Raw genomic sequence first — 22,222 nt, 5'->3', positions numbered from 1 at the left:
GTATTAGGTAGGTACTGTCTGATCTGTAAGCATTTACAATAATTATTTTATTAACAGATCTAATACTTAGGTTGTTTCAATTAAATGGGGTAAAATAATGTTCTCTGACTGATAAAATACTGATCTATTGCTGCATTCAAGGTTTGTGGCGATTGAGTACAAGTTTCGAATAAAATAAAAAAGCAGTATAAGTGTTAAATGTTTTATTCTTCAATTACAAGTAATATATTGTCTAAGAATGATGCTGGCGGCGATATATTGTCTTGGTGTCTAGCCCAACCCAAATACCATATTATGGCCATAACGTGGCAACAGCATCCCACTGTTCTGTTACCCACGAGACAGTTGCAACAGTAACCTAATATTGCATCTAAGCAATTACTACTCGAGGGCTGAGTGTCAATTAAAATATACGTAAAATATTTACGCCGACCAACATGGCGCGACTGGATTCGACCCCTTAATAAATAAGGTCTATTTCCTCCAACGGCCGCAACCATTTCTTCAGAGTGTTCCAGCTCAGGACATATTTCAATTTCATACAAGCCATTTTGTCGAACATGTTCGCCATAATATGATCGTGCTTGTTTTACCTGATATGGGCCCAATGCGAAAATAATCAATTCTGAGTAACTAAATACGGGAAATATATTTAATTGAGGAAACCTGCCGTCTATGCGTCTAAACATAACCGATCGCCTGTTTAAATTATAATTTGTTACAAATTCTGCTAAGTAATTAGGAGTATGTTGATACCTCAAGGCTCTTTCTATAATAAGAGAAGCATCTGGCCGATCTTGAAGCGTGGGGTGAAATCTGTTAATTAATGAAGCTGCAATTTTAAAATCACTCATTAAATGTGCATGAGCTCTATTAAAAAAATCCTGGCGAAATAATTTAAAGTCCCTTTTAAATCGTCCGTTGACTACTTCCACTACCCATCGACATAATGTCACTAATCGACTTTTGTTTGCCTGAATAGTTGTTAGTTGTCGTTCTCCCTCATTTAACGACTCAGGCTTCTGCACATTATAATTACAGGCCTCCAACAGTGGGATCGCATCTCTGAATCCTCGGTCGAGTATAAATACATCTCCCTCTCTGTAAAATGATCGCATGGGTCCAGATTCATCAGTAAATAAATCTTTCATTATTTCTGCATCGGTTTGAGTGGCAGCATAAGGGCCGATCACATCAATAATGTGCCCGTCTGTACACACACAAAGAAATGGTTTAACGAGGTTCACATATTTGTGTAAACTATAAGTTTCCTTTTGATAGAAATAATTGGAACTCTTTTCAATATATATGTAAGTGCCATCACATATTGTGATTGCAGGTCTGGTTTGATCAGAGCCATTTGGATTGCCAAACAAAGCATTTGGAATACTCAGATTTCTTCTTATGACATCTTCTCTATTAAGATGCTGCAATCCAATATGTAATGGTACAAAATGTTCCATAAAACATAAGCGTACAATGTTCATGTGCCTCTCCATAGTTGATCGAGGTATATTAAATAATGAAGACAATCTCTTGTTACTGTCCCCTGTCCTCATTTTAATTAAAAAGATAGCCAAAGCAGATTTTGGTGATGGTACCTGATTAGCTAAAGGTAACTCATTAAATAAAATAATGAATTCAGACACTTCCAGTCCAGTCCAATAATGGCATATGTGGTTGGGCATTTCTTCAACACATTCAAAATTAAATGTGACAGTTTTTTGTTTTGCCATATTAACTAAATCTTCTATTTGATTTATACTAAAACTTGATATTGAAGATGATTGTTCTGGTAATTCACGCCAAGTATTAGAATACAAATGGTGATGGCAAACACGTGAATACCGGGGCACATAATAGTTGTAATCTACAATTAACATATTTTTAATAAATGTTGGTATTAAATGCATAGGTACATAACCGCAGTCGGAATAAATGCAGTGTCTTGATGTACTAGCAGCTCTCTTGTAATGAGGTAAATTGACCATTCCAACTGATCTCTGGCCCAGCTGAGAGGCAGAAGCAGGTGCAGGTGCCGGGACAGGGGCAGGTGCCGGAGCAGGGGCAGGTGCTGGAGCAGGAGCAGGTACAGGTGGCAATTGTGGTATAGCCATTTCTCGTTGAGAATCTTGTTCAAATTGTCGGCTAGCTCGCCGCCAACAATTATGACAAACAGCATAGCTATCTCTTCCATTCTGAAAATATTTATGATTGTTAAAAATAAAGCAGTGTTAAAAAATATAAAATACACAATCTCTTGATTTACTAAGTTGAATAAACAATATAATGCAAATTAAGAGAGCTCTGACATTTATCATACTTGAATATATTAAAAAAATGCATAAAATGATTGTCATTGTAAAAACTATTACCACTGATATAGTTATAAGGATTATTTTCCAAATTGTTATAATTATGTGTCATTACCATTAATCATATTCAATGTAAGTAGTACTTAATAGGTGTTTAAGGATTTAGATAAATACCTGTACTGATCTAATCCATGGAAAAAAATCATATAATGGTCCATTTTCTTCGAGAGAATGAAGTCTAGCTTCATTCAAAGAACAGCCACAGCCAGCACAGATATTAGTATGACCTAATATTCTAGGTGTGTTTACATCAGCATTTTGTAAGAATACATAACATGCATGACATATTACATCTTCCATAGGGAGCTGAAAACAAAACAGTCGGTGTTAGTAGGTCTCACATACCATAAGAAATGATTAACTAAGAAAACAAAAAAAAAATATTTTACACGTCCACGATAAGAGTTGAAGTTCGACTGTATTAAGTAATATATTTTTCTCGCAGTCACGTTTCAAGTTATCGTGCATGCATACTCTATACAAGGTATAGTTTTGAAGTTGCACGATATTTCAGAAGGTAATTATGTTAGTTATTCTGAAAATCAGTTAAAATTAGAAAAATAAAATAACAAGTATTATAAAGTATTATTGATTTTTGACGAAGTATCGTATTTTTACATAATTATTTATGAGTTTTATTACAATCTTCTGATATATTGTAGTTTCAAAACTACACCGTGTATAACCGTCCTGCAGATTCTGAATGTATATAATAATGATACTTACATATTCAATTCTCAGCCAAATAGACAAGATAATTAGCAACTCTTGAGGCAAAGTTGTAACAACATGCCTCTGTATGCGTTGAACGCGTAACCCACAGTTCAAGCAACGCAACATTTTGTGTCACAAACGAAAAGTCCAAATCACAAAACACAACGAAGTCCGTATAAGAAAAGCCGAAGTCACTGAATAAAACGACACTATCAATATCCATAAAACGTAGCCGAAGTAGATTTTAAATTGAACGGAAAAAGCACAATCGGAGTAAACGTAAACACAGCAGCAGACGCAGAGTGAATGAATGAATCAGTGTTGCCAGTCTTAAAAGATGTTAAAAAAAATAACGTTTCATATTTTTTACTAGTAAGATAATTTACATGCGGTTACTTATTATGAAGTTAATCTTACCGATAGTATCATTAATATACAAATAAAACAGCAACACTATAATACTAGTTTATCATTATTCAAAATAATTTGTAAAAACACAACGAGTGAATAAACCGGCCAAAAGACATGATTCCAGACCGTGATAAATGCAAAAAGCATGAATGAAACATTATTCTGTCAAAAGCCCCGATCGGTGGTCAACAAAAAGTCGTATTTTTTTTTATTTTTTATCCAGTGCTTCTTAGGACTTAAAATTAACAATTTAATTCAAATTTTTATTTATTACCTCAATCTTGTAATTTACTTTATCTGGGCGTTTCTGGGGCAAAAATGGGCATGGTCCTTTTTGTCTGTGTGTTTGTTTCGGCCTATCTAAGAAATGGCGGGCCGATTTTGACAGGACTTTTATTGGGAGGTAGCTGATGTACTAATTTTTTATAAAGTCACGAACTCGATAAGCCACGCGAGTCAAGCTGCGAGCATCAGCTAAGTAGTATCTCATAACATTAATACAAATCCAACGTTTCTTTTATCAAAACAAGTATAGAATTTGACTAGTAATCATTTGTATTTACAAGTCATTTGTAAAACTTACTTGGTATCAACAGCGGCATCGTCACTTGTAGTAACGGCAGTGCGAGCCGTGCTGGCCCCCTCGCTGGCTTCCTCGCCCGCCTGCTCTTCCAGCAGTGGCGCCTTCTCACTCTCATCGTCAGACAGCTTGTCTTTCTTCCGTTTCTTCTTATTCTTGGACGATTTGTCCGAGTCCGCGCCCGGGCGGTATTCGTACTGTAATGTTTTAATTGTTATATTAGAGGACATGCCATTTAGATTGTAGGTTATTTTTTCTTTTTTTTATTACAATGTTGCTCTATACTAGGATTTTCTCCTGTGTTGTGAGTGTGTGTTTACAAACATACTAGTTCACATACACATGACACCTACACCCGAAATAAAAATTTGTGTATAACACAAAAAATTGCACCGTGCGGGAATCGAAACTCGCTACACATTGTACGGCAGTCGGTTGCCCAGCCGCGTCAACCGTGCAGTCAATTAATATTAAATCTCTAAAGTAACAATTGGATTTCTTCTGTATCGTTGTTGTGTTGCCACCGTGGTGCAGTCGAGGTAATCGTTCACTGTAGAGAGGATGAATGATGAAAATAATAAAGTGTTATTTTCGAAATTACAAATATGGCACTCTTGTTAAGCAATCGTTATTGAAAACTCTAGGAATAAATATAAATAATTAAATCACTAGGTTCTGCCAGCGGTTTCGCCCGCATTATCGGGGGATAAAAAGTATCCTATCATCCAAGTCAACTCATACCCTGTCTGTTTACCTTTCATCAAAATCCGTTCAGTAGTTTCATCGTGATTGATGGACAAACATCGAAACATACAAACTTTCACATTTGTAATATTATAGTGTGATAAATGGTATTTATTTTTGCAAATAGGTTATATTTTTGCAAATTGCATACGAAAGTGAATTAAATTGAAGGAAAAGAAAGCTCCAGGTTGATATCTCAACAACAGTCAAATTACATCAGTACAAAGAAAAACAAACACATTTGTTCTATATTCATAAACAAACTCCACTTACTTTATAAAGCGGCCAGAATGATGCAAAGAATCCGACATCCTCAGTCAGGTTGGGGAGCAGCCAGAGATGGTGTCGGGACAGTGTGAGCATCCAGACCAGGCAGAACACAACGACCCTCAGGACCGTCAGGCCTATGATGGTGACCAAAAAACCGGCAGCCGCGATACTCAGGTAATATACCCCTTTACTGTGGAGATAATCCCTGATTTATATTTATGATGTAACCCGGTAGTTTGCGGAATGGGGGCGCTGTATTTAGTTGCAAAGTTTGTGAATGGGGCATTAAAGTTTCATTTTTCTGTTCGCTGTTTTGTTTTAAATTGATTTAGATTAAATACTTGGTTTTTTAAATAGTTTATTTTATAATTTTGGGAATGTTTGATTTAAGATTTGTTAATATGATCATGAAAAATTACTCTTAAATATCTCAATTAAATATTATATTCATAAAATGTACGAGAACCTGGTTTGGTTCTCGACTTTGATAAGCCTGTTGTTACAAGGCATATATAATAATATAGACTACAAACAAAACAGAAAAAAATAAAACTAAATACCCAAATAAAAAAAAAAACAAAACACAAAACAGAATTCAAAGAAAAGAACAGTACTTCTACCATGAGTTTGAAGCAATAGTATTTGTTGATACTCGCTAGCGACGACGTAAATTATTTGTATGGCATATTTTAGTTCCACATTTGACCGGTAGAGGCGTTGTTAAAATTATTTGTATGGCAAATTTTAGTTCCACATGTGACCGGTAGAGGCGTTGTTAAAATTTTCCACACAAAAAAATTACGTCATCGCTAGCGACTATCGACAAATACTATTACTTCAAACTCAATGTATAGAGGTACAGACAATTAAAACAAACAAAAATAGACTCTAATACTATAGCTTCAGCTTAGAGGTACAGACAATTAAAACAAAACAAAAATAAACTCTTTCCTAATAAAAATAAAGTATAAACTCTTACCGCACGGTAGCTGGCCACAAGGGGAACATACAAACGGTGATGGTGCCGACCACGACCAGTATACCGCACAGCCAGTAGTACCAGGGCTTCGGATCGTAGATCCAGACGTACGCGTCCAACGTGTCAAGGAATACTTGGTCCATGTGCATCTCTAGGCGAATTTTCCGTTTCTTCTTCTCTTTTTCTTTTGTGTCTTTTGAGTCCTGGAAATGAGGATGATTATTTGAGTTTTTTTTTTTTATATTAATAGTCAGAGGTAATATCGTTATAAAAGTGAACGGTCACTTTAGTCTAGGGGTTCCTAACAGGGATGTTATGGATATGGAATTTCGGATATGGATATGGATACGGATAGTGGATTTTTTTTATATCGGTTCCGGTTTCGGATACGGATAAGAAATTATTCCAAATTATCCGGTAGTTTCGGTTACGGATATTGGATTTCTAAGGAATTTCAAAAGTAACATACAAATAGATAATCAAATGGTTTTATTTATAAATAGGTCATCATTTGGCATGTACTTCAATCTGCCTATAAGTAATTTTTCGTAACTTGTCTCATGTCTCATTTAGACTCCGCTCCTATCAAATGGATATTTTTTTATTTCGGATAGGCGATAGTTTCGGTTACGGATGTGGATATCCTTAACATCCTTGGTTCCTAACCTTTTGTTGTTCGGCCCTTTAGTAAGTGAGGTTATCACATTATCGGAGGCCCAACTAACCCCCTCCTCAATCTTCCCAATCCTCGATTCCCAAACAACCTTTAAATTCCTACCCCCAAATGGCCGGCAACGCACTTCTGGTGTTTCGGGTGTCCATGGGCGGCGGCGATTGCTTACCATCAGATGATCAGTGATCCGTTCGTACGTTTACCAGTTTATACCATACAAAATCTGGCTTCTCATACCTTTCCTTCACAAGCGCTGGCCTGACTCTTCTCACCATCTTTCTCATCTCCACTTTTGCTTGATTTCTCTAATTCCTTCTTTTTAGATTTTCCCTTTAATTCCTGCTCTGTAACCGGGACCTAGAATAAAAATACAAATACTTAAATTATTGCATGCAACGTCACCCCTTTTATCACCGAAGGGGTAGGCAGAGGTGCACATTTCGACATATAATGCCGCTATACAATGCACACACACATTTCACCATTTGTTTTATAAGTCCCATGTAATAGGGGATGAGCCTATTGCCATATACTGGACACAATTCCAGATTCCGTGCTACTACTGAGACATTTTCAAAAAACCCGAAAAAATCCCAGTAAGACTTTGCCTGGCGTGGAAATCGAACCCGATACCTCTTGTCCGGCAGTCGCACTTGCGACCACTCAACAAACGAGACATTTAAATTACTTTATTGAATTAAATTATTTAAAAATGGCGCTAAATTAAATGTCTTTTAATCAATCTACCATTCATTTAAGAACGAATGAAATGAACGACTTTAACCCCAGACACGTGGTAGCAATTATCAGTCATTAGTATTTCTCAATTTATTACGGACACGTAACGTTTAGCTTTATTATCTTAGTATTTATCAGTTTTATAACATTATATACGAAACTATACCAAGGTCAGACTGTATATTGTAGCATGTAGTTCAAGCTACAATGTTCTAAGTTCAATATTATATTATGTCGTATAGGTTTTAAAATGTTTTATCTTGACACTTTAATTCTCGTTCTTATCTTAAGTTGTGTATTAAAATGATTTTGAATTAATTAGATTTATTTATCGAAACATATGCTAATTTGTACATGATCTCTTGATTGTAGATGAAATCTCGATCTCTTTTTGTGTTGGACAGTCTATTTATCGAGGAAGCCTATAAAATAAAACATCACGCTGCGACCAATAGGAGCCGTGCAGAGCAGGTGAAACTGCGCGTAACTAGTAAATTACATTTTTAAACTGACATGGTCACGATGTTTTATTCTCCAGTTCATCCGTGATCATGGCGCTTGCAACAGTGACGAAATATCGGAAGCGCAGACATTAGTAAATAAATTAAATTCGATTCGAAGTAACATTTACCTTTTTAGCTCGGTGAAATAGTTTGTGCAATAGCATCTGGTGCAGGTAGTCTGTGACTTCATGTCGTGTGGTGAATATCGGGTTCTTGCCAGTAGCCCATTTTGATGTGAGAAGCGCGTCCACCGCTTTTGTCCCTGGAAAAAATAAAATAAACAGTTATTAGTGATCGTGTAAATAGTTTACTAATTACCGCACTCAGAGACATTTAATGAATACTTAAATCATTCCTCCCTAACGATTTGGATCGAAATCAATTACTAAGGACTGGATTAAATGATTTTGAGTACAGCGGTAAATTATGGAAGTTCTAAATTACTTTTATTTAGATTTTTAAGCAAATGTTAAACGTGAATGAAGCCATTTCATGTCACAGGAAAATGAGCCATTTTAGATTAACATTAAGAATCAAATTGCTTTTCACCACGTTAATTTAACGAGGAAACCTATATTGTCAACAACTAAATATATTATATAAAAATCAATTGTTGATCGTTAGTCTCGCTAAAACTCGAGAACGGCTGGACCGATTTGGCAAATTATGGTCTTGAAAAGGTGAGAAAATAATGTTTGAAGCAGTAAGAAGTTTGCCGGGTCAGCTAATTCCATATAAAATTCCATACATACATAACAATTCCATTGAACAAAACCAATACTAAATCGATTACAGATAAAACAACTACGGTCACTCAATCGATGGTTCTAGAACATTAATTTGTAGGCATTGTACCGGTTGTGGGTCAATGGCCTACTACAAAGAAAGTGTTATAGAATGCCTACGACAGACGATCTGACCCACATTCGCGAATTGATTCATAAAGACGTATTCTTCAAAGTTAATGTGCGTGATTAAATTTACTTCCATGAAACGGTAGGCCAGGAGAATATTGAATGTTACACCTATTTTCCTTCAGATATTTTATGAGCTTCATGTAAAAAGTGAAAAATGTAAGTAGGTACAAGCAAAATAAAGCTGTCACTAAAGAATTCAGCTGTTATAAAAACATCAATTGAAATATTTAGGTGAGGCCATCAATTGCCCGTTTTGTTGTCCGACCTTTGCGTCCACGGTCATGGTCGAACCGAGGTCGTCTCAGAGGGCATTATACATGAATCATATGTATAGGAAAGTTCATGAATTTTCATGTTTCCAATGACCTTAGGAATTTTAGTACGCTCTGTCTGAGTCTGACTTGAGAATTTCTTGAAACAGAGTATTATTTTCAATAAAACCTATGAAAAATTTTCTGTACAAAAGAGTAATAACTGACCAGAGACGTGCTTTGTAGCTATACTACGAAGATGTAATTGCTAAGTTGTAAAACTATGTGACTGTTTCCACTGATACTATGTATTGTGTGAAGAAGATGCGTAGCTCGAGTATGCGATGTATCAATAGTAGGGATTAGGGATGGCTTTCTTAATAGCACGCATCTTTCCATATCAAAAACATGGGTTAGCTGAGTCCGTTTCTACAAGTGCTAAGCTATGTGTATGTGATTGGTGGTACCTAAACAGATCCACAGCAACGTAGTCTATCACATCTATCTAGCAACGACATGCCTTTTATCCCCGAATGTTTAGGCAGAGGTGCACATTACGGCACGTAATGCCGCTATACAATTTATATCCACTTTTCTCCAATGTGTTATAAGTTCCATGTAATAGTAGTTTCCGACCACACACATCTTAATTGCCACGCTTTCGGGCCATGTGTAAATTATTTGATTTTCTGATAATGTCACCTTACAGTTAACCAATCAGGACGAACGGGCATAACGAATTCTATTTATAAACACCACGAAGAACAGATCTGGCCGAAAATAACCGAAAATAAAATAAATAAAAATAGAAAGGAGTCCGTGTGAGAATTCCTTCGATATTTAAAAAGGTATGTTTTATTACGGCGGAAGCTTGGAAAGCGAGCGCGCGTTACAAATAAAGGAAATGCAGCTACGTAGCTTCGGCTTGGCATTAAGCCACATCACATTGGAAATTTTATAAATAATTCTATAAAATAATGTCTTGATTTTGGTTAGGTTTTTGTTTGTGGGTTTGGTATACCGTATTTAGTTTTTCTAGTGGAATACTAAAATTAGCGTCTTGCTCTTCCTGTAAAAAACAAACCTTCATGAAACCAAACCTTTCTTAAGGATCATACTGATCATACTATCAATTAAAGCTGCATCAAAATCAGTTTAGTAGTTTTTGAGTTTATCGTCAATAGGTAAACGCAGCGGGGAACTTTTGTTTGTAATATGTAAACATTTGACTGCATGGTTGGTGCAGTGGCTGGGCAACCGGCTGCTGCGTAACTTGTAGCAGGTTCGATTCCCGCACGGAACAATTGTTAGTGAGATCTACAAATTATTATTTCAGGTATGGCTGTCTTGTGTATGTGAACTTATAGGTATGTTTGTAAAGGCACCCACGACACAGGAGAAAATCCTTTTTTTTTTTAAAGTAAAGTAAAAAGTATTTGACAGAACGGTTCACATTTCAAATTGAAACATCGAACGTTTGTATAGTCTAGGACATTGTGATATCGATCGACATGTCTGCTAGTAATTACCCTTTGATATCCCACGGCATAAGATATTCAACAATAACGATTATGGCGTAAACCACATACATTACACCGTTAGACAAATGCTTTGTTTTGGACTATTAAAACTACTACTCGATAAATGTCTGCACTTTCTCAGAATATCGTCGCCATAGTACATTTAGTTATAAACATTGCAGAGCTTGAATGAAGCAGAATTGAATTCCAGTTTGGCCCATATTCTAGTATAGAAAATGTTAAAACAATATTTGCGTTCTGCCTCTGGTTGTATACCTCAGTGTCACTAAAATGAAGGAAGGTTGTTATGTGAGAACAGCAGAGTAGTCAGTGTCATGTGGAAGAGCTGACGGCGGGACTAGAGATATGATAGAGACTGGGTAGCAGCGGTCTGTTTTAAACCAGAACCTGATTGTCAAGCGTGTACATCATAGCAAACCTTTTGTATATCGTAACCCCTGAAGGAAGTGGAAACTATAGTTTTATTTTTCTTCTCCTATAATATCTTTTGATTAATTTCGTTGCGAGATCTAAGACAGTCATTCGTGTTTCGTGTCCCTGAAACGCGCGGACTTCAATGTTCCGGTATTTTCATGATCGTATCTACTGCAGATCGTGGCTTATAGGAGTTGCAGTGGTTTTGGGAGGTTTAGGTAAAAATACACCCTCGTATGTAGAGGTCCATAATTTAGCAGTGGACTGTATCGGGCTGTTGAGGTCGATATCAAGTACCCATATAAAAGAGAAGCATTTTCAACTACTTTTTTTAATAAATGACTAAGGCGAAAAACAAATATAAAAATTAACTTACCAGTGAAGTATTCCACATGGTGATTCAGGAATTTCGTCTTTTTCGTAGGCACATTGGCTTTAAGCCATTTTGCAACTGCATACTCTTCGCTCGTGGCCTTTTCTGACTCAGCCACCTCTCCAAACTCCTAGAAATTGTGGATATCTTGCATCAGAATTGATTTTAAACATGTTTAGGTAAACATGTGCATTTTGCATTAATAGGTAATATTGGTAACACATACTAAATTAATAATTATGATATCGGCTTACGCACTTAACTGTGACGACGACGTAAGCGCGACAATCGGCGCGTCGTGGGTCGTGGAATGGAGCTCATGAATATGAGCCTCTAGCATGGCTTGAAACTAGTCGAGTTCCTCGTCAAACAGTTACGTGAGTAAGCCGATAACATACTAATTAATTTATTATTGGTAAGGTTAGTAAGAGTAGTATATACTTATATAGAGACAAAGGAAATTGGTTTCTTTTGGTTTTCAATAACATTGGACATGGGCTTTGGAAATAAAGAGACTGTTTCACAATTGCCTTTTCCAAAGAATATCGAACCTAAGGCGGATTATGATATTGGTCCTTTCATTTCTGGGAAACTATTTTACCTGTAAGTGTAAGAGGATCAACCCAGTATTTGTTCTCTTGGCAAAGATAATTGAAAAAAATGTATGAGTTTTAGTTGTTTGGGTTCCATAAGTAGTATCTTTCTTCAATGCGACAATTTCAAAGCCTTCTTGGAATCTCTAATATTTTTTCTCAAAACTAGTACATTATTTTTAAACACTGAGGCAAGATTAAAAGTCCCTAAAATAAACATTGAGACTGTATCAAAGACAGTTGTAAACGCACCCACGACACAGGAGAAAATCCTAGTGTGGGCCAACGTTAAAAAAAAATAAGTTAGATTTGTACCTAATTTAATGTACTTTAGTTTTCCGTCCAATCCCCTACATTGGTATAAGTAGTTTACGAGCTACACCAATTAGATCTTCAAGGAATTCGAAGAAAATGAAGCAACTTCATTGAACGCTTAATTCACAGTTACATACAATTCTAGGTCTCATAATCAGTTATTTATATAACAACAAACAATGAAGGTATTGTGTGTTATTGTAGTGTTTAACGACAGCCGTGACGTCATTGTCATAAACGAGGTTTGTTGGTAGACCGTGTTATTCATGGCCAGATGTAAAATTGATTTCGTAGATACATAGAATATTGGCACATTCTGTTTAAAACTTCGTTAGTTCGTTTGCGTATAAAAACACGTGTAGTTCGAGCTGTCGTAAGAATATTAGGATAAGTGTCGTTTATAGCTTCCCCAACGCTAAGAAAAAGGGTTTTCTTTGATGTCCATGTTTTTTTTTATGGTATGACACCCGAAACACCAGAGTCAAATAACGAAACATAACGCAAACATTGTTTCACGTCGGTTTTCTGCGAGGACGGTCAAGCCGGCCCATCCCACACTTAAATGTTGAACCCAAAAATTTGTTGAACAAAATGGCAGTAGACAGTCTTAGACAGCAACTAAGTAGTCTTAATTTAATTATTATTTTCTTCAAACTACCACCTAACATTGTTTTCAGGGTACCTAACTAATTAATTCACATCATAATAACTATAAATTCCAGCTAAAATCTAACAGACCACTTTGAATAAGTAACATCGTAAACTGTATTTCCTTTGTTATCTTTTTTCGCACAAAATGGCGTAAGCACATGACATCCAAAATCCTACCTGGAATTCTTTCTTTGTTACAAACGTAAGTTGACAAGAAATAATATAGACCTATCCCATTTTAATTACCGTTCCATTTTTGAATTGCACGCGCGTTTTTTTTTTTATTTGATATCAATCAGTATGAATAGAATAACTGCATTTATATTTCTTTCTTTTTTTTAAAGCGGTGAGTGTATTTGTCCCCCTTGTATTTTCAAACTATTGATCGATTTTGATGATGCTTTAGGGTGTGCCTGTGATCGTTTATGGTCCAAAAAATCTGTTATCTATAGGGGAGCCAGTATTTGCACCCGTGCAAATTCGGGGCGTGCGCATGTTTTTTTTTATTAGATGGGTCGATGTTTGGCCGATATTTCGCCTGGTGGTAAGTAATGATGCGCGGATTGGCCCGCTCCATATGCACAACACTATTTTATTAGGTACTTCTAATGATATTTTCAATTAAAATATATCTGTATATCTGTTCATCTGAGTATGTACGAGTATGACAGTCATCACGATTTTACACTAGGTAATGGGTTTGACCTTTGTACACTAAATACATACGCGTTTGTCCTGAGCGCGACTATATCATAACAAATCATTAGCTGTTGGAATATAAAATCATTGTTTGAATCATTGAATGTAAGAAATTTCTTTGTTTTGGAATTTAGAAATGAAGAACCTAGAAGAAAATAAAGTTGATTTTTGCCTTTTTTGCTTACTAATTAATCTTTCAATCTCTACTTAAAAAAATATTATTAATGGAGGAACCATTTATAAGGGACTTAATAAGTAATAATCTTTTGCAATTACGTATCAATTACAAAACTTTAGATAATGATTCAAGATCAGAATTACAAATTCAATAAACAAAACACAAATAGAAAAATCCCAACAATTGATTAAAAAAAAAATCAGCACAATTTACTTACAACAACAAAAACAGATACATAAATCTCCGCACATTAAATACAGGTGTAAAAAAATCGGCGCAAACGCACGTATGATGCAAACACATCGACATTGACGTCACGCACACACGTAGAGCCGTGGCCATGACTTTGGCTTGTTAATGAACTAGTAAACTGTCTCTATCTAGTAATCTAGATACACCTACGATACAGGAAGGTACGAGGATGAATGGATGACGTCCAAATGTAACGGATGTTTGGATGTCTGAAAGAGACAATGAAACACAATTCTGGATATAGAAAATAAGTGAATTATTCGTGCGTTGTACTCAGTCGAATTTAAAGCGAAAACGTATTTACATTTATGAGGTAAATATGTTTGCAAAAACAAAATGGTTGTAAACAAAAACAAACAAAATGGTCTCCATATTCCTTGGTTATAGCAAAAAAAAAAAAAGTATACCACATTACTGTTATGCGACACGATTCCTTTGTGCGATTTTTTGAACATCGCCTGGTTCTGACTGACCTTATTATAAAACGTAATTTCTAGAATTAAATGTTTTATTTTTAAAACATTATTTTTTATAAAACTGTACCAAAACGACTCTAAACTCACTGATTCAAACACAAACACATCACAAACGAGACGGAAACACCGTTATTCACATTCTTGAACACACACTTCTTATAATATTTGCTTAAAACCAATTAATATCACTTTTCTTAATAATAAAATAGAACTTACAAACTCTCTCATGGTTAAACACTGCTTCGCAAGCAACAGTTCGAGCTGTAGTGACAGTTATAATGCTAGTAGTAGTAAAACAGGTGAAAGTGGGCCACCGGCCCATGGAACAAATTAATGGGAAACATTGCTAACCGTTTGAAAATAAGAAAAAATAAAATAACACACATTAGAAATGTGTGGACTGTTCTAGAAATTGTATCGTGATTAAGAATTCATTTAATAAATACTTAATATTTTTTATGTATCTTTTATGTACCTATAGTAAACAATGAATGAAAAAAAGTTACTCTACCGATTTTTTTTTCGTGTTTGGGTGTTATCGGCGCGGCTGAATTTGGCAACATTATAATTTTGGGGGGGATTTAAAAATGTTAAGGTGTGTTGTGCATGTTTGAGCGGGTTTGTGAATCGTTGACGGGATATTATAGCTGTTTTAGAAGTAGGTTGTAGTAGGCTTTTAAAACAAAGTCTCGAAGCGATTCGATTCGGGTAACGTGATATCTTCATTAAATAAGCAAAAACTATTATTACTACTAAGAAACATTAATATTATTGACACCGGTGTATAGAAAACCAATAAATACACAGCGAACAAATCAAATAGTGCAGATTAACTGCGCTAATATTGAAATACTACGTGGTGAACAATGCAACGATAGGAAAATTGGAAAAGAAAATTTTCTCTATTTCTAGAACGCTAACAAACTAGAATCATATCAACAATCGTGGAGTATTATTATATGACATCACGGTCAATTGGACTCGCTCACTCGTATTGTAAGGCAATTTCAGTACTAACAACTGCTGTTCTATAAAAATGGAATGCACAGGCAATTTGTCGAAGAAACTTGGCCATTCAGACTTTCCAAAACGAATAGAAATTAATATAATAAGGTAAATGCCCCTTTTTGCGTCCTACATCTTACAAATCCTTTGGATTTTACGTTTCAGGAGTTTTGTAAACGCTTACAAACTAAGCCCAAAATGTTTATCTTTTATTTTCGACGAGAATAAGAGTCCTACTTGACAATCCCATTTACTTCAGCCCCCAAAAAAAATGAGGATTAATGGAGATAGCGTGTCGCAAAAAATGAGACGAAATAGGGTCATATTGTGCTAAACGCAGAAAAAAGGGGACCTAATATACTTTCATTGCACCTTTTTTTTGGGACAAGCCCGCCACAACCTCCCATACCGCTGCAACTCCTGTAAGCCAGGATCTACAGTAGATACAAACATGAAAACACCGGAACACTGAAGTCCGGCGCGTCCCAGGGAAATGAATGACTGTCTTGGATCCCGCAACGAAACAAATCAGAAGATGTTATTAGAGGAGAAGAAAAGAAAACGATAGTTTCCACTTCCCTCGGTGAATTTAATGCAGGAGACAGGATGACTTAAGCCTTAAGGCACAAAAGAGACTGCACAACTGGGAGAAGCCCAGTCGCCAAGCACCACGGAAATTTTACTTAAAACTAAAATATTAAATGCTAATACTAAATGGGTCCTATGCGTGAGCTGTTATACTTGCTTCCAATAATAGGTATGGCAAAAACGCCTAAACGCACGGAAATTTGCTCGAGACTCCACAAGGTCCGTGTAATAAACTACACCTGATGAAACAATTAAATTATCCAACATAGTGTCACGCTCAGATTGCCAGAGACCACACTCCCAGAGTATGTGATGGGCGGATTGCTCATGTTGCAACTCCGCTGTCGAACATTGGCACCATGGTGAATCAACGAGTTTAAATGAGAACAATTTGCTTTTAAAGTTGCCATGGCCAGTAAGAAATTGGGCAACACAGTGATCCACCTCCAACCATGTCCTCTCCAGACGCTCATGCACGGATGGAAAGAATTGATAGAGGTGGCGGCCCTTGGTAGAAGATTCCCATCTACACTGCCACTCAGTCAGAAGTTCATCCCAGACGTCCGTTAAAGGCTTGAGCAATCTATCAATTTTGCTTCGATCACGTTGTGCTAGAAAGTTTGCGGAAAAGTTAGGTCTCGCATTATAGTACATGGCAGCACGTCGCTGCACCTCAAGATCGACTGGAAGTAGTCCCGCGAGCACAGGTAGGGCCTCTGTGCTAACCGTCCTATAAGCCTTACACAGAAAGATCAAGGCTAGACGCTGACCTTGGAGAAGCTTTCGCCGTACCGCGCCTATTGTGGCCCTATCAGCCCACACTGGTGCCCCGTAGCACACGCATCCCAGGTAGGTTGCTCCGTAGATGGTTCTGAGCGTAAGAAAAGAGAGACCCCAGGTAGCCTTCGAAATTCGCGTGAGCGCATAGAAATTGTTTTTGGCTTTCTCACTAATAGTCTTAATATGTTCAATAAAAGAAAAGTTTTTTTCTAGGACTAGACCGAGATAGCAAACCGACTCCTTACGTTTGACGGGAACGTTATTGAATTTAATAGACGGCCATGATTTCAAATTTCCTTTAAGCAATAATTGATAGGTTTTATGGGGTGCAAAAGTTAATCGATTACGTTCGCCCCATCGCGAGATCCTACTGAGGCAGTCCTTAGCTAAATTCTCTAGTCCGGCTCGAGTATTTGATTGTATTAACAAAAGGCCATCATCCGCATATCCAGTCAACGTACAACCAGAAGGAAGGGGGGTCGCGAGCAAGTCATCAAACCCTAAATTCCACAGATACGGGCCAATAACCGAGCCCTGAGGACATCCCATTGACAACGACTTCGACCGAGAAAAATTACCAAGTTTCAGTTTTACAGAACCATGAAGAAAATAAGTGTATAATAGTTTGTATATGTTACTAAAGCAACCACGACCCTTCAGTTTAAGGAGTAGCATTGGCCACCACGCGTTATCAAAGGCACCGGAAATGTCTAGAAAAATGCCTACTACATATTTGTGCTCAGACGAAGTCACTATGGTTCGGACAGAGAGAGCTGCGTCTACAGTAGATTTACCCACAGTAAAACCAAATTGATTATTGTGAAATTTCGGTCCACCGGGCAGCAAACGAGGAACGATAAGCCGCTCAAGAAGTTTTCCTAATGATGGTAAAAGCGTAATAGGCCGGTATGACTTAGGGTCATCGGGTGGTTTATTTCCATTCTTAGGTATTATGCGAATGAATCCACGTCGCCATATACGAGGAAAGACGCCCTCCGCTATACAACGATTAAAGACAGACAGGATCGCGTCAGCCGCAGATTTGCACGCTTCTATTATCATTTTATTTGAAACTTTATCCTCACCAGACGATTTATTCATAGGCAACGTTTTAATAACAGTTACGAGCTCATTGATGGAAGGTAGATCAGACACCGGTGAATTGGGTGGTATAGCCGCCCACGACCTAATCTGTTGATGATAATCGCTATCTGTCTCGGATACATCGTCAGGGTTTCATTGCACCTATTTAATTTGATCGCTGACATATCACAAGTGAATTACATTTACATAGGTACATATAAAGTAGCTAGGTATGCGTCAAAAATTAACACTAACGAAACGTCGACCGTGGTAATCACCTATGTACGTAATCGTCACGGTTGAGAAACTACCATTTAACCGACTACATAGTTGATAATTTATAACACAAGGTTCGGGCTTCCTAGAGAATATATTAAAATACTAGCTGACCCGTATAAGTGACCCGGATAACTTTTTTTCACCTATTAAAACCTTCCCTGGACTTCCACAAATAATTCAAGACCTAAATTAGCCAAATCGGTACAGTCATTTCGTGTTTTAGCGAGGTTAACGAACAGAAATTAATTTTTATATGTAAGAAAAAGAAGAAGTAGATTAACTAATCTAATATACTTTATTCTGTCCCTTTTTGACATAAATACCTTTCTCAGGCTTAAATTGCGAAAATGATTTAGCTTAATCAGGTCAGCTGTTTGCGAGTTTTGTGCTTAGCGACACATATAGACACATAATATATTATAGATATCGTCTATAACTGTATAATTAAGCTTTATGATCAAAGGTAAATCCCATTACATATTCGTCGTCATAATAAAATGTAGAGTGACGATTGAGGAAAAATCCGTAGTAGGTAATGCCATCAAATTACAAGAACTTTTTTCCTTGTTATGAATAAAAACATTTTAGAGGTTTACCCAACAGTTGATTGGGTAAATTAATAAGTGCTATTGATAGATGGTGTTTTACTTAATGACCCTTGCTGGGTGGCTTTCTCATGCATCAGGGTGCGGATTCGAAACCTATCAACTGGAGGTGCCAATGTGACTTTTTCCGAGAACTTTCTAAGATTATTTAGACACCACTGATAAAACGGTGAAGAAAAACATCGTGAGGAAACCTTTGCCATGTGAGAAGAGGCTTTTGTCGGCAGTGGCCACTAATAGGCTGTTGATGTGTGATATGACCCTTGCATTACGTTTTCCAATGAATTCAATTATGATTTGCTTAACCTGTTTGAATGAGTAGTTGCTTTTCAAAAACAACCTATTTAAAGATTTTAATAAGACCAATCGATCGATACTTTACTTTTCTACCATCGACTTTAATCCATATAAATATTTCTTACTCAGACGAGAACGGAACTAATTTCTATAACAGTGATAAGACGCTACATATTTAGAACACTCACGGACTAGTGGTAAGTTGAACAAAAACATAATAAAAGTTTACATAACATACCATTGTTCCTATCCTAAATTATTATGGCATAATGTGATAAGGATATCGGAATATAGGACATGTTTCTGGACTTGGTTAATTAGGGACATTTTTAAGTTCAATTTAGGTATTTGTATTTGATTATACTTAAGAAATATAAAAATAATCGCCAGTGTCACTGCCGGGCAAGGGGCATTCCCGCGTCGGACAAAGTATTGCTTATCTTTGTTTTTTCCGCAATATTCTCAGTAATAGCACGGAGTCTGGAAATATGCTCAGTAACTATATGGCAATAGGCTCACCCTCTATTACGTGGGGCTTACTATATAAATTGTGAAAAGTGGGTGTACATTGTACAGTGGCATTACATGTCATAATGTGCACCTCTGCCTCACCCGTTCGGACCGGATAAAAGGCGTGACGATATTAAATAAATGAAACTAATAAAAATACTGTTTAGTGTGACGCAAGAATTATCTTTGTTGTATTCTAAGACTTATAACTAAATGCAATGAATTTGTGAATGTTGCTTTGAGGAAAAATGTTGTACTTTAAAATTTTTGTACTTTTTGTCCAAACTTGAATAGAATAGCAATTCATAACTCTTTACAACTAAAACCACACAATTTTAATACCAATCCAACCTCTCACATTATACTAATTTTATATTATAAAGTTTTACTACATAAAGTCCAATTTAGAAAGACAAATTCAAGTGCAAAACTGGTTAAATGTCCAAAAAAGTAATAGTATTTTTGTAATAACTATTGTGAGACATTGTCACTTCTGCGCAATGTCACCACGTCTACTTAGGTTGCTCATGATGAAATCCCTTTGTGACTCGAAACTAGTAGAGCTTTTCTCCATTAATGTATGTGAGTTTAGTTAATAAAGGAACAGTCACTAAGGAAAAGTTATTTCAAAAGGAAAATTATTTCATTTTACCTTATCTACCTAATAGGGCATTGCTCTAAAATAGGAAATGCTGTAGAGAGGCATACTGTTATTCATTTACATCAATTTATCGTGTAAATATCTGACAGATGGTTTACCAAGTTGTTGTTAACTACGGCTAAATAACTCACACAGGTACTTGTGAAATTCTGATTGTCACTGAATGGTAAGAGACTAAACAGAGTGCTGTATAGATAGCTTAGAATATGTTATAATTAATGTAGACATAATATGTGGGATAATATAGACGGAAATACATAATATTTAGCTATTATAAGGTTGATATTAATGGTGGTTTATTATGTTGTTTGATAATGTAGGATAATCAAGGTATAACGGTTGAGATAGAATACCATGGAAGGTGCTAGATGTTTACTATAATTATATTTAACACACATGAAAAAAGTATTGAATTTGACTAGTAGGAAACTAGCCTATTATTAATAGAGTATAAATTATACTAAGACTAATAAAAAGTAGTGTTTAAGACAAAATTTGTCATATTGGATATAAAAATAAAAGGATTGTACTTTAGACTATTAACTTTACACACTTGTACAAATGTGCTGTGTACACAAAAAAATAATAGCTTATTGAATAACTAATAATAATAGCTTTAGGTGATTTTATGTATAACTCAAAACAGTGTAGAAATGTGCAAGTGTAAAAAGAAAATGAATGAAAAAATCAAACCTTTTTTCGCTGTAAACAAAAATAAAATTAATAAACTAGCATGCACTTTGTCTAGACATAGTTTGATAAATAATGAGGTTTGAATTTGTGATAATATAGGCACATTTATTGCATTGTAGGCAACATATTGAAGGATGCAACTTAAATTAACTTTTTGCAAAGTACTATGATGATAGGAAAATATGTGAATAAAAGGAATTTATTTATTTATTTATTACTTCATTTTACAGTTAAATAATTTTTATTTTTATTATGAATTTAAAGGAAAAAAACAAAGATTATTAAGATAAGTTAACTGTGTTGAATATAAATAGTAATCTATAAAGTTATATGCACAGAAACAAAAAAGTTTTAACTAAAATGAACTAGTTTGGCAGTCTTAAAGTCTGGTTGCATCTTTCAGTGGTCTTCAGAGCCGTAGTCCTTTATAGAAATGTCAACATGATATAAATTTAACAGTTTGACATGACACGACTGTAACATCTGGTTATTTGGTGAGGTGTCACAGTAAACAAAGAATTCCCAAAAATAGCTGACACTGTGTTCATACAATGACGCTGATCTCGAAGAACTACGCACAAAACCCGTTGGTTTTCAGCCAGGCAATGAACTAAACATAAAATCGAAATGGATGCGTCATTCGGTAAATACTAAAAGCGATTGTGGAAATGATGGGAATTCGTCCAAATTTTAATCAAAGAGAATCGTTCTCCACACATGCGGCTAAACAAAGGCTTAGAAAAACAAGAGAAAAATATTTTGCAAACGGCAAAATCAACACGCCGCATCCGCATTATGGAAACTTAGACAAAAACAATGAAAGCGAAGTGTAATTAAGTATTATAATCCGACATATACAAGTAAACAGTAAATATATCTTACCTCTTTACGTTTTTTGGTTTTCCTTTTGTCTGCCATTATAAATAAATTTTGCCAACGTAGTCTTGATTGTCTGGAAATCTATTCGCTTTTCTTGTTTCTGACGCTGACACTTTTTTGTTGACAGGTCACCATCACCATAACGAATGACTGATTGAACGAATGAATTTCAATGAATGTATGAATGACCATAGA

At 35.9% G+C, this 22,222-nt stretch overlaps 2 protein-coding genes across 5 annotated transcripts in view; both read right to left on the bottom strand.

Annotated features, from left to right (window-relative positions):
- LOC118269273 (translocation protein SEC62) overlaps nt 1–22,199 on the bottom strand; it is a 25,992-nt gene extending 3,793 nt beyond the window's left edge. The window contains exons 1-7 of one of the 4 annotated variants that reach the window (XM_050702830.1): nt 22,031–22,199; nt 11,487–11,613; nt 8,116–8,249; nt 6,984–7,103; nt 6,074–6,276; nt 5,098–5,299; nt 4,084–4,277 (exon numbers count right to left, since the gene is read on the bottom strand). In XM_050702830.1, the coding sequence (XP_050558787.1) occupies nt 4,084–4,277; nt 5,098–5,299; nt 6,074–6,276; nt 6,984–7,103; nt 8,116–8,249; nt 11,487–11,613; nt 22,031–22,066 (1,016 nt within the window). In that variant the 5' untranslated portion in view covers nt 22,067–22,199. Of the gene's footprint in view, nt 1–4,083; nt 4,278–5,097; nt 5,300–6,073; nt 6,277–6,983; nt 7,104–8,115; nt 8,250–11,486; nt 11,614–14,863; nt 14,971–22,030 lie in introns of those variants that run through there. The other 3 variants (XM_050702831.1, XM_050702838.1, XM_050702840.1) reach the window with 3 other exon arrangements.
- Nucleotides 189–4,045, bottom strand: LOC118279930 (uncharacterized). The gene is made up of 3 exons (XM_035599788.2): nt 3,102–4,045; nt 2,490–2,681; nt 189–2,198 (listed from the first exon to the last, which is right to left on the bottom strand). The coding sequence occupies exons 1-3, from the start codon at nt 3,213–3,215 to the stop codon at nt 204–206; spliced, it is 2,301 nt and encodes a 766-aa protein (XP_035455681.2). The 5' UTR covers nt 3,216–4,045; the 3' UTR covers nt 189–203.
- Nucleotides 22,200–22,222: the final 23 nt, after the last annotated feature.

The sequence above is a fragment of the Spodoptera frugiperda genome, chromosome 2 (genome assembly GCF_023101765.2).
Source record: "Spodoptera frugiperda isolate SF20-4 chromosome 2, AGI-APGP_CSIRO_Sfru_2.0, whole genome shotgun sequence".
Classification (NCBI taxonomy): domain Eukaryota; kingdom Metazoa; phylum Arthropoda; class Insecta; order Lepidoptera; family Noctuidae; genus Spodoptera; species Spodoptera frugiperda.
Note: the sequence above shows the minus strand (reverse complement) of the source record. Positions and strands in the feature narration are given on the sequence as shown.

Excerpts from the sequence above, each read along its gene's own strand:
- LOC118279930 (XM_035599788.2), bottom strand. The coding sequence starts at position 3,215 with ATGTTGCGTTGCTTGAACTGTGGGTTACGCGTTCAACGCATACAGAGG. Across the intron at positions 2,682-3,101 it reads TTTGGCTGAGAATTGAATAT|CTCCCTATGGAAGATGTAAT; the intron begins GTAAGTATCATT and ends TTTTGTTTTCAG. Across the intron at positions 2,199-2,489 it reads CATGGATTAGATCAGTACAG|AATGGAAGAGATAGCTATGC; the intron begins GTATTTATCTAA and ends AAATATTTTCAG.